At 39.5% G+C, this 13311-nt stretch overlaps 1 protein-coding gene across 6 annotated transcripts in view; it reads right to left on the bottom strand.

Moving 5' to 3' along the window:
* GTF3C3 (general transcription factor IIIC subunit 3) overlaps positions 1-13311 on the bottom strand; it is a 28514-nt gene that overhangs the window by 1569 nt on the left and 13634 nt on the right. For 3 of the 6 annotated variants that reach the window (XM_075000611.1, XM_075000610.1, XM_075000615.1), the window contains exons 9-18: positions 13131-13271; positions 12332-12435; positions 10866-11037; positions 9271-9473; positions 8844-8945; positions 7164-7299; positions 4800-5037; positions 4015-4205; positions 1764-1888; positions 203-355 (exon numbers count right to left, since the gene is read on the bottom strand). In XM_075000611.1, the coding sequence (XP_074856712.1) occupies positions 203-355; positions 1764-1888; positions 4015-4205; positions 4800-5037; positions 7164-7299; positions 8844-8945; positions 9271-9473; positions 10866-11037; positions 12332-12435; positions 13131-13271 (1565 nt within the window). Of the gene's footprint in view, positions 1-202; positions 356-1763; positions 1889-4014; positions 4206-4799; positions 5038-7163; positions 7300-8843; positions 8946-9270; positions 9474-10865; positions 11038-12331; positions 12436-13130; positions 13272-13311 lie in introns of those variants that run through there. The other 3 variants (XM_075000614.1, XM_075000613.1, XM_075000616.1) reach the window with 2 other exon arrangements.

The raw sequence follows: 13311 nt of genomic DNA, 5'->3' as shown, positions 1-13311 counted from the left end.
TCTGGAGGCAAAGTTCTTCAGTAACCGTTTTCTTGCATCTGCTAACTCCACCCAGATAATAAAATAAACTCAATGAACATTACAGGAGGAGTTATTCAATACCAGTATAGATTAGAAGTTCACATGTGCTGTTTTTTAAAATATATTAGTAATGCTGATCTGATTTTACTTTTGTAGTTCAGGTGTTTGAACCACGTGATACCTTTAAGATGAGAGGGGGAAGCTCAAGTGCCTTTTGGTAGTAATGGATTGCCAAATGCACTAATCCCATCTGATGAAGGCCACGGCCTAGGTTATAAAAAGATTCTTGGCATGGTCCACGGAGGCCCAGGTACCGGTGAAGGAAAGAGAATCCCTATGCACAAAACACACTGTAAGCTTCATTTTAAAAACAAACAACAACAGTAGGTTTTAAATTCGCAGAAGAGGTTTTAATATAACTACCTAATTTAAGGCCAAATGCAAATACAAGGCACTCTGTATGACAGACTGGACCACCAGCGGAGATTCTTTGTGGCCTAAGCAGCCTCACAATGAACATGATAGGCCGATTTTTGGTAATTGGTGGGCAAAATTGTTACTTCTACATCACTCAACTCTGACAGACTTCACAGACACGTAAGACAGGTCTGTGCCCCAAAGCACTTACCATCTAAATAGATACACAAAAGCGGGGTGAAAGGAAGGGATGCAACAGGTTTATTTAACTTACTTCGTCTACTTTTTTTTTTTTAAACATTTGCTTGCTCCCCACCCCCCCATAAGCCACATCTGAATTTGAACCTACCCCAAATGAATTCCTTTATAAGCTTGCAAGCAAGTTATACAATAGGGAGGAACCATTGCAGTATATCAAAAGAAAAATCACTTGAATACCGTTACACAGTGGTCATTAATGCCTTCAGCATAAAGAACACAGGATTTCCTCCATTATCCAGACCAGCCCAAAACCACTCACAGGGCCCAACACTGCTTCAGTGGGAGTTGAGGGCACTCTGCATCTTGTAGGATCAAGCCCTTAACCACTTACTGGGGAATGCTCATTGAGTGACACTCCCCTTCCCACCCCCACTTTACACTCCAGTCTCAATGTACTCACAGAACTGTTCTTCGCCTCTCATCTCTACTGGCACAGCTATCAATCTATTCATTATGCTCTCTAGGAATTAGTCCCTGCTTTTGTTAATGAATCCATCCAGAATGGTGATTTTCCCATGACCAGCCCCCTTCATTTGTAGGTTTTCAGCAAATATTTTGAACAACATTTTCAGCCCATTTGTGAAATTCTTTGCTTCAGCAACATTATTCGCGGTTAGTTATCTAAGCCAGGCATTTGATTTTGTTCCTTCCCCCGCTCAGGTGAGGGATTCTTGTTTTTCAAAATCAGAGTAATGGATGCTTCACTTCGAACACAAAAGCTTCAGATGCATAAACATCCATGCTAAAGCTAGTGAAACTGACATCATTAAATACATGCAAATAAAAAGATTGCCAAAACACAAAAAATTAATTGAATTGCTTTTATTCACAAAGAGGAGATTTCCAGGAACTGAAATGACTTAGGAGCACAAGTTGACAGTCACTGGGAAAGGTGCTCCTAAGATACTTGGAGGGTTTTGAAAAATCGTACCCTAAAAATCTATTTTTAAAAGTCAGTCAGCTCTGCTCATGTGTCAGAGTTGTAACTGTGTGAGCCAAGTCAGAACTAAATGACAGCATGTGCTGTGCACATAGAACATAGAAAAATAGGAAAAATAACTCACCTGTACTAGAAGAGCATGTCTTTTTAGCACATACTTCTGAGATGCCATGTGAATGAAAGTTAAGCCTATGCAAAGGCTGTACAGAGGTTCATCTGGGTTAACACGGAATGCTTGCACATATTGTCCTAGGAGAAACAGGAGTAAATGATCTAACGCAATCTAAATCTGGGTTTCTTTCTCCACTCCCTGCCCCCAAGAAACCTAACATTTTTGGAAGCCTCAACTGAAAAAAGAAAGGAAACAAGAGAATCATAATGACTGCATCAAATCAGGAAAGAGGGAGAATATGAACTGCAGCAGATTTCATGTTTTCAGCGGCTCTGATCCTACACTGAAATCTATCAGAACAGAAACAAAGACTTACTGAGATATTGGATCTGTCCCATGAAAGCTCACCTAATAAATTATTTTGTTAGGCTTTAAAGTGCTGCTTTACTGCTTTTTTGTTTTGATAATATACAGACTAGCAGGGATTTCTCTCTGTTATTGAGAGGTGGAAAAAGGTCTTGTTGGAGTAGCTCAGAGTGGCAAAGTGCAACAGCAACTTTTGAAAGCTCCTGAGTGAACATATTATCCTTTTGATGTATTAATCCTTTCAATTGTATTCCCTTTGTGAAAGATCTAGGACAGATCCTTGACTGATGTCAACAGAGTCAAGATATTTATACCAGTTGAAGATCTGCCCCCTTGTCTTTGCACCCTGGGAATGAACTGGTTGTTTCTAGCAAATTAAGAAACAAAGCATTTATAATAAATTTTTGTATTATTTAAAGAAGAAAAGAAAGTAAATGGTATTCACTGCATGTGTACATGAATGAAGTGCGAGATTAACTTTTTTTTTTTTGTTTTTAAAGAGAATTCACAGGCCACATCCAAAGATGGTACACCAACTAAAGGTCTAGCTGCATATTTATTTTACAACTTGTTTAATACACTTTGGATAAAGAAGACTGAAATAATTCAGTGCATTGTCAGTTTTTTTCTGAATGAGTGTCTTGTGGTTACTTGACAAGAAAGAAACTTTTAGTTTTCCTATTGTCTTTTTATAAAGAAAATACTACTTTTTAATGGAACACGTTTTACCCTTGAAAGATTCATTCTGCACATTTTTTATATTAGTGCTGATAATGGTATTAAACAGTAAGCCTGGAAGAATCAAAAGGGGAGAAATACTAATCTCACTGATCTTAATGGCAAAGCTCCCATGGACACCAACAGGACACCGATGTCACCCAAGACTTTAGAAAGAGTAGATGATTTTGGGTGCCCATCTTTAAATATTTTAAAAAGGCACCTGTTTTTCCTAAACTGGGTGCTTAGCATTTTCTGCAAGTCTGAGCCATCTGAAGTCTCTCAAGTTAGACATCCAAAAATGAAAGCAATCAAAATCAGTAGTTACTCTGAGAATTCTGGTTGCCTTATATAGTTATCTACAATATAAGACATAGCTAGTGGCAGGGCAGACCCTCCACTTCACCACATCTAATGTAGGTGCTACTCTTTTAAGGGATTCAAGCTCCAGGACTAATCAGTCCTTAGTCACTCTGCTGTGAATTGCACACAGATTGCCAAACAAGATGTTGATTTCTCTTATATGGATTCATACCCATTACAAACTTTGCTGAAGACACAAACAAATTTCACAGCTTTGAACTCTGTGTGGTTGCAATCAAATCCTCAAATTCCTCTGTCCTGAGCTATGTAAGCAGGCTGGTCAGATTGCAGTTTCTTGTTTATGCAAATATATTTACCAAAAATATAATTAAAATAAATTGATGAAAATTACATAAATTAACTTGCAATATTTCTTTGAGTAAACATTCAAAACTTCACATTTGCCATATACTACTGATTAAAGTGGCCTGTTTCCTCCTTAGTGTAATAATTTAATTTTTTTTTTTTTTTACAGGTAAATTAGAAAACTTCTAAATCATTTTTTTATAAACCTAACATTGAAACATTGCCAGCCTAGTTTTCATAAACCTGCTTATTGGGTAATAGTCAAAGATTCTGTTACCAAATAGTGAAACAGTAGGAAAATGACTGTTACCACTAGTAACTGTACTTCACTTATTGAAGTAAAAAAAAAAAAAAAAATCACTGAGTATTTCCTACCTGAAATATTCACCCTACCTTGAAAAATATAATCAAAATATGAGAAAATTGATGGTAAAAATAAATACAGGACATAAACATTTCACACACCCCCAGTGGTGTAGTTAATGTTATTACAGTATAATGATGACCTTACCAAGAGCATGCTTGAAACTGCCAGATACAAATGCATTATGGCCATTTAGGACGCACAGTGCGTGATTATCAGGATTTTTCAGCATTAATCTAAGACAAAAACGATGATGTCGTACATCCTGAGAATGCATGGTGACTTGATTGAAGATGTTCCAGAGCTGTGGTTTATTAACATTCTCCATGACCATTATCCTAAAATGTGAGTGAAAAGCATTTATTGAATACATTGATAAGTAAAAAGTGACAAAAATCAGTGAGCAATAGTCTGTATGGGAAGCCACAGGCACTACCATTTGTTTTCAAACTACTCTTTCAATTTAGACTTCCCAGAAGTGAAAGAAACCAGCATGGTGTAAGAAAGGTTGTAGAGGACTTTCATAGTGTACACGGAGATGACCAAAACAAAAAGCAGTCAAGTAGCACTTTGAAGACTAGCAAAATGGTTTATTAGGTGAGCTTTTGTGGGACAGACCCACTTCTTCAGACCATAGCCAGACCAGTAGTTGCACTGTTCACAGAGCTGGTCCCTACATGACACTGCTCTGCAACTGAAAGACACCAAAGAGCCACGGTTTCAGTCAACGTATCTACTTTTAAGGCAAACGGAAAGTATTCTGTTTCTCAAAGAAACAAAAGATCAGCCCAAGTACAATTACAAAATTCACTATTTGACATCAACAGCCAACGTTTTCAGCACAGGAACTACAACCTCAATGGAAAATCATTATACAGACAGACCATTGTAAAATACAATGCTGGCATCAGCCACAGGCCAGTGCTTCTCACCTGATATAGTTGTAAGCTTTTCTGAAGTTCTTGTCCAGAATTGCAGCTGAAAGACCAAAGTACTCCAGCTCTTTGCGCTTTTGCCTGTCATCATAAAATGAGTAATATTCTAGTGAGGAATCCACCAGCAGCTCTGCCTCTTCGTATCGGGAAAGGTCACATAGAGAGTATATAGCTTTCAGGAGGAGGTTCCACCAGTCATCTTTTGTCAGAACACTTGTGAGCACAGCAAATATTGCTAAAATATTAATAAAAATCAAATCAGTCAAAAAAGCCAACACCTTAAAAGGCTAAATAGTCACACGCACACTTTTACCAAACATTTATCTTTTTAAATGGATCGTTGTTTGCATTAAGGATGGAATATGCTTCAATGGTATTTGAAATCTTTCACAACATAATTTATGAAATTCAAGGCTTTTAATCTCAAACCCTTAATCATTAAAGTGAGAACGTCAGAATTCCAGGAAATGTAAAACCCCAGCAATTCTACCTGCTCTAGTATTACATAAACATGCATCCACCCTAAGGATGCGAAATAACTACAAAATCTGAATCAGGCACCATTTGGATCAGGTTGGAAAACAAAGTACAGGCTGAACCTCTCTAGTCCAGCAACATCCCTAACTAGCATGATTTTAGTTAGCCAGATGACTCCTTATCATGGATGTTACCAAGCTTCCCAGCTTTCCCCATGAAGTTTGATTACAGCCACCAATCCAGTCTCTCAGTGTTCTGTGCTGCCATTTGGCTGTAACTTACCCCTAAATGTCTTGTAAGGCTGAATCTATAACATGAGATAAATTCAAATTTAAGACAGTTAGAACAATATTACCATGTGATTATCTTCACTGTAAATATCATTAGCTTGATTTAGGGCGCACTAATATTGAGATTACAATATCGTCATTACCTGATGGATATAATATCAAGCTCAAATTCAAAAGTTCAATTACACGCTAGCGTGGAAGCACCACATCTTAAAATCGAATTTATTAGCCTCCAGAGGTGGCCCATATGTGACCTACAATGCTCCTCAGTGCTCCGCTCTGACCGGTGCTCTCCAGGCAGGCAGGCATTAGGTAAAAAGAATACCATGAATTTCAAAGCGGGAGCAGCAAGTCTGTGGCCGTGGGGTCATGTTTGTATAAGAGCCTAAGAAATGTCTTTCTTTCTTTGCTGTTAGCACTGTGAGTGCATCTACCCATTGCAAATAGCTCCAGCATGGAGTTCATAGTTCTGTCTCTATACTTGTTATTTTTTTCTGCGCCGCCTGGAGCCAGCTGCAGCCCTGTCACACCACATGGCAGCTAGGCTTTTGGTGGGGAGAGGAGGGATATGCTTGCATAAGAGGCCAAGAAACTTCTCAGTGGTTTACATTTGTTCGCAAATCCTCCTCCCTCCCCACCACAGGTGCCACACAGTCAGGGTCTTTCCTGCACTCAGCCACATCACATGGGTAGCCCCCAAACCGATAAAAGGATGTATCTGTTGTTCAGTGCTGACCATGCTGCCAGGCAGCACCATGTCCTTGTGTGTGGTTAGGGCTGCAAGGGTGGAAAAGAATTTGGGGGGGTTGCAGCTGCTGGGAGGAAGTATCCCCTGGTGACTAAGTCTACGTCTGCCAATTGAGTGTGGCAGCAGTAAGCCAACTTTGTGAGGAGCACATGGGGAGGTAAGGATAGTCAAATATCAAATTTATTAACTCCAGAATTACAAAATAGATATTAATAGATTTGAATTTCTCTCATGGTGTAGACGCAGCCTAAGAGCCCAGTAAGCAGTGGAAGTGTTGCTAATGCTGCTAGACAATATTGACCTCCCAGGATTCAGCAAATTCTCTCATTTGGCACCCATCAGGTCCCAAAGATGCCAGACTAGAGAGGTTCAAGCTGTGTTAGGTTTTATTCTAACATACTGTTATTCCTACAAAGAGACATTTTTCCTCTAGCAGCAATACAACTACTCTGTCTGGTTATCAGATTAGAATAGCTTGCTTTTAAATAAGAGGAAAACAGTTTTCCTAAACCCATTAATATAGGCTTGCACAGTCCTAATCTTTGCTCAATGGAAGTAGCTCATTCATTAAACACGCTCTTTCATATTAACAAAAAGATTTTTCAAACTTTACTCATTCAAATATCTCTTACTTATGAAAGTCATTTCCTTGGCTTCAAATCAGACTATTCATATGAGTCAAAGCTGTAGGCTCAGGGCCTAAATTAGGCAATGTATGAATAAGCCTGAGGGTGACACAAATATAATAAAATCACGTAAATCTGACTCAGGGATTTGGTATGTAACGGAATCCAGGATTTTGTTGGTGTGCAAGATATTAAAATGATTTTTAAAGAAAACTGTTACCTTTTGCATCACAATTTGCTGTCTCTTGGTCATCATTATCTGAGATTTTATCCCTAGACACCTTAATAAGGTAAAGGTGTCTCTCCCCAGATTTGGAACTAGATATCAAACACACCTGAGCTCTGTTCATTGCTACCTGGAAAAAAATGATGGAGGACAAAAATTCTAAGGTTCAAATTACAGGAATACATCCTATTGTCAATACATCTTCTTCTAGTGGTGTTCAAAAACAATTGTTGTCTCAGTTATGCAACAACAAGCAGAACCATACCTGACAATTGTTCACAAACACTAAGATTATATTTCACATTGTTTTATGCTCCTGTTTAGATTGAGCTATCCAAACAAGACAGATGGAAGCTCTCCAGAGAAGCTGAGGAATTTTATCAAGGCTGACAGACTTCTGTTTTTTACTCACATCAAAATGTCTTTCCTAGAAGGTGTAATAAAAGCTATGCCATGCGACCAGTATCAAGATTTTTAGATTTAGTCAACTACTCGATTGACAAAATTATTGCAACCACAACCTGTAATAATTTTGGGAAAAACAGAACTCTACATATAACAAAAGTCAAACAAAGAGCAACAACTTGCAAACTAAGCAAATTCTACCCAGATATAGTTTTTTTTATGAAATGGACAAAACAACAATAACTTAAAAAGTTATTTAAATAATTTCACTTTAAATCATCCCATTTTTGGGATCTTGCTGTAATTTATGGTAGCTATACATGAAGCACAATAGTGTCTGCCACAAAGATTAAAAAGCCATTTTATGTTCTGATTAAAAACAACAAGAAGAACCGTGGCACCTTATAGATTAACAGATATTTTGGAGCATAAGCTTTCATGGGCAAAGGACTTCTTGCTGTTTTTGAAGATACAGACTGACATGGTTACCTCTTTAATATATGTTCTGATTGTTATATGCGTAGTCAAGAATATTGCAGAACTTGAAGCAATCTTGAAATCATTCAGTGAAGACCCCACTGTATATTTTATTTAATGTAATATATGCAGATAATTGTGAGAAAAATACCAGTAACAACTGGTCATGTACAAATGTGCTTTCTTTACAGAAACTGCCTATCAGTAGTTTGAAACATAGAACATTATTTTTATTAATAATGAATGGCCAAATTCTTAAAAAAAAAAAAAAAAGTATCTAGTGTCTGTGATGGGAACACCTCTGAAAAGTTCAGGTGTACCAGCTGATGATAAATGCTTCTTAAACAATGGTATTTCATATACAGGTTGTACCTCTCTAATCCAGAATTCTCTTGTAATCCATCATGATTTTAGTTAGCCAGACACCTAGTTATGGCTGTAGGCCAAATTTCCCATGTCCCATGAAGGTTGTTTACTGCCACCAGTCCTGGCTTTCAGTGCTCTGTACTGTTATTTAGCTGTAATTTACCCCTAAATGTCTTTCAGGAGTCCAGTAAGCAATGGATGTGTTGGTAATGTGCTAGAAAATATTGACCTCCAATCATCCGTCAAATTCTCTCATCCAGCACCAGTCAGGTCCTCAGGGTGCCGGACGAGGGAGGTTCAACCTGTATAATACCAGTTTACAATTATTGTAGATTTGTTATACTTTTGAGTAAATTTATCCATTGGCTTAAATAGGACATGTCCTGTCCCATGCAGTAACTAGCTCAGCTACAAGAATTAACTTACCTTTAGGAGCATGGCTAGCATAGTAAGCAAAGTGTCCACGTAACCATACATTTTCCCTTGAGAATACAACAGCGTTGAACGATGGAGCAGTAATTTTAATTCCTAGATAACAATGAGCACAGTTAATTAAATCATTGCCTGTACTTCCTGTTTTTATAAGCATTACTTTTCTGGTTGCTAATACAATACTAGTACCAAAAAATTTTTAAAACACTAACAAAAATGGAACACGGTCTCCAATATCAAGTTGGCATCTTTTACAGGCATTAAAATCAGGAGGTTCATTTACAGGGACTATAAGGTCACTTTAAATGCCATGGAGAAAATTTACAGTGACAAGCACTCCTGAATCACGTTCACCAAAACGGAGGACAAGAGAGTCAAGATGCAGATGAAGAAAAATCACATTATATAGCCTTTTACCTACCTGCTGGGCAGCGTTTGCATCTTGGGCCAGTGTATCTGGATCATACATTGGTTCCAGAGCCTCCAAAGCTTTCTCAGGCTGGCCCAGCTGTTGCTGAAGTGTAGAAAGTGAAATTCTTGCATCCAAATGCAGTGGAGCAAGATCAACAACTTTGGCATAGCTCTCTGCAGCACGCTCCATGTAACCCAAGGCTTTTAGGCACTCTAGAAATAAAACCAACAAATATAGTATGGTTCTATGACAGAAGTTGAGTGTGCCCATTTTCATGCAAACCAGACTAGCTGTGTTTCACACACAGGCTTTTGTTGTGCTCTACAAATAAAATTACAGTGAGCACACGTTCCTAAAATAGGACCACTAAATACAGTATTTTGTGCCGGAGGAATGATGGTGTCATTTAACTGGCAGCATCTTAAAAAGAAAAAAACAAATCCATGTTTCAATAAATCACCACAAACAGAAATCTGAACAATGGTCTTCACAGGTGTCATGAATGAATGAATGCAGGGAAAGATTTAACCCTTACAGAGACAACTTTCAGTAGCAGGTGGTCAGGTAAGCCAATGGGAGGGAGGAAGATTTTTTTGAACTGAGAACAACTGCAGCCTGAGGGGGGCTGTGTGACTGATGCAGAGAAGACAGAGAGAGATGATTGCTCTCAAGCAGTTGGAATGAATCCAGTAAACATCCTGACCATCTCATAATCAGCCATAGATATGTAAGTAGAAGGGAAATATGTTGGTAGACGTGATCAGGTTATGGTTATTTTGGATTTGGTGTGGACTGCCTTTTTTTTTTAGTGATTTGATTCCTTCTCCTGGAATCTCTACTTCTAAGCTGAATCCCAGGGAAATTATTTCTGTGCTGCAACCGGTATGATTTATTTTGTCTTGTTTCATGAATAGATTACTTCCTCCTTCCCCTATAAATTTGAGTTGATCCCTGTGTCCTAGAGAAGGGTCTGTATATGCCTTAGGCTAAAAGGCCAGCTATCAAATTACAGCTCTTTGTTCCCAAGCTCTCTCCTAATGGAGGGACAGGAGCTGGTGTCTACCTTACAGGGGAGCATTCCAAAGTGTCTCTTCCTGGGTTAAGGGGTTTTTGTTTTCTACTTGGGTGATGGCAGCTACCCTCCATGATCAGGGAATCTGTGACTTTGGGGAGCTTTTAAGCAAAGCCTTTTATAGGCAAGGGGTTTTAAGTTTTTGCAGGATCTCATTTTCTGCACTTGGAATGTGCAGCAGGGAACAGCCCTGGCAATAGTAAGAGCAAACATTTTATGTTGCAACCGTTTTAATTGAGCTGAACATTTTTGGACACGCCTGAGGGAGACGTACCACAACAGAAAACCTTTCACCACGAGAAACTACAGTGTGATAGACACTAATGACACTTTATCATATGAATTCTCCAGTCAAAGTTCAGACATTCTTAACTAAAGGCCTTTTAAGAGGTCAGTGGGAAAGGATGGTGCTGAGCACTGCACAAGTACCTTTTACTTTGCAACTAATGCTACCAGAATGTTATCAGCATCATATGGAAGTGAGTTTCTACTCTTCAGTCAGAAGTGTTAAGCAGTATTGTAGTGCGGTTACCTGCATGCCGGAGCCAAACTACAGCCAAGTTATATCTTTCAGAACAAACAAGGGCACTCAAGAGAGGTAGTGCTGAATTGTATTCCCCAACATCCAAAAATGCCTCTGCAACATCCAGGTACAAGTCCCCCATATCCTCTGGATTTTGCTCCACTAGAGTGGTCAAAAGAGGCTTTAGGGAAAAAAAAAAAATACTGAGATTAACAACATACAAAAACAATTTCTATACTCATTTTATGCTGAAGAGAGCAACAGAATATTTACATTTTCTATTTAACATCTGAAACAATGTGCATAGTTGGTCCATTCTGAAACTTTAACACTTCGTTTTATGTGATTCCAAAAGTGAGGGAAAAAGATTAGAATTTCGGTAGAGGTCCCTAAACAGGGATGGAGAATCTTGACTGTGGGCTGGATCTGGCCTACTGCTCAATTTCACCTGGCCTGCGGCAAACATCTGTGTCGCAGGCTGGAAGCCTCAACATGTCCCTAAGCGAAGGGGAGATTAGGAAAGATTTACATGCTGATCCCACCCCAATGTCAGCTCTGTACCTCCCACTGGCCAGGGAACCTGGCCAATGGGAATTGTGGAGGCAGCACATGTGAGTGCAGACGGCATGCACCACACAGAGCCGCCCAGCCCTTCCACTCAGTGAGACCACATGGTGGCTGCTTCTGGGAGCAGCATGGGAGCACATCAGGTCAGGAGACTGCCTGGGCCCAACTGGCAACTGCCTCAGGTAACTGATGCTGGCCCAGAGCCCGCATGCCTAGTTCTCTACCCAAGGTTGGAAGCCCCACCCGCATCTAAACTCTCTCCCAAACTTCACATCCATGCTCCAGCCACCCGCCTCAGCCCATGTACATACTCCGAACCCCTCATCCCCAGTGCCCCCTCCCAGAGCCTGCATCTCTCCATTCAGAGTCCTCACCCCTCCTCCTGCAAACCAACCCCTGCCCCAGCTTGGAACCTCCTCCAGCACCCTGAGCTCCTCATTTCTGGACACACATTGAGCCTCCATGCCCTGCCCCGGGGTTGGAACTGTGAAAATCAGCTCGCCTCACTGCAAGGGAACTCCCAACCCACTGTCCCCTGCCCCCCATAGATCTGTGGGTCAGTACCCCCCCAATAAAAAAAGGTTCCTCACCCCTGCCCTAAAAGAATTATGTTATTTTAGTACTGATGGGGAAAGGGAAATCGTCACATACAAACACTCTTGGTAAAGGGCTCCATCAGGATGGTATGTGAAAGGTCTTGAAACTACATGGTGATGATTTTAAAATCCATCCTACATGCCTCTTAGTGCTGTTGTGGTGATCTTTCTAACTTTGCGTCCATTTTTAGAAATTGAAGAGGGGTAAAACACTCTCCAACTGCAGTCCTCCCTCACGAGAAGGTTAGAACCCCTCATTACGCTATTTACCAGAATCACCTCTAATTTATCCATGAATTAGTTTTTACTTACATTGAGTGGCTCTAGGATGTTCAGGTGAACCAGGCACACCATTAGTTTTACTGTGATGTCTATTGGTACTCCATCAGGTATAGAGCAGCTAACTTTATCTTCAGCTACAAAAAAAAAGACAACACTTTGTTCTGAAACTACAGCTTTTAACAGTGATACCACATCCTCACCACCTTTCTGTTATACTCTTTTGCTCATTACGCTTTTCCACACTCTTCTCTGGTCCTGATTTAGCTGCATGAGTGTCAATGGAAATCTTTCTATTGATTCAATGAGTGTTAGATCAGGTCCTAAATGATTCACCTCTTTCTTGCCTTCCCCAGCGTTTGAAGAAACATCCTACTCCCTGAGACCTAATCAGATGGCCCCATGTGGACGAGTCACGCGGCAGCGAAAAGCGGCAATTTTGAAGATTTTGAATAGGCATTTCAACGCCTCATTAGTAATCTTCCAAATGGCCATTTGCATGGTCATTTCAAAGATTTGGGCTAGTACAGACAGGGCCACACAGTATATTACATACAGAATTCTTTAAGTCATATCGGCAAAGACTAAGAATGGTAAATATGCTGTACATAACAAAGGTTTACTCTGGATTGCTAGCTAAATCACATAAAAAACTCACACTAAAAATTCATTAATTCGGGGGGGGGGGGTTTCTTGTTTGTTTAATTTTTTTTTAAAACTATAATTTTAAACATAAAGAAAGGAAAGTCCAGAGCTTTTTCCAGACTTAATCCAACATCTCTCATATCTAAAATCTTCACAATTGCCCAGAACTTCAAAAATGGAATAGTACCATGATTAGGTTGCACATTTCCACTGGATTCAGAATTAAATTGCTTACAAACACCATTGGATTCAGCTGGAAAATCTTGGTAGTCAATCACTGCCACTTGACTCTCCTGGATTTCTACGACAGCAACAACATCTTTCATGTCTGAAAGGAAAAAATAATCAATTACACTCAGTAGTAGTTT

The sequence above is a fragment of the Carettochelys insculpta genome, chromosome 8 (genome assembly GCF_033958435.1).
Source record: "Carettochelys insculpta isolate YL-2023 chromosome 8, ASM3395843v1, whole genome shotgun sequence".
In the NCBI taxonomy this organism is placed as follows: domain Eukaryota; kingdom Metazoa; phylum Chordata; order Testudines; family Carettochelyidae; genus Carettochelys; species Carettochelys insculpta.
The sequence above is the reverse complement of the archived record's forward strand: the minus strand, read 5'-3'. Positions and strand labels throughout refer to the sequence as shown.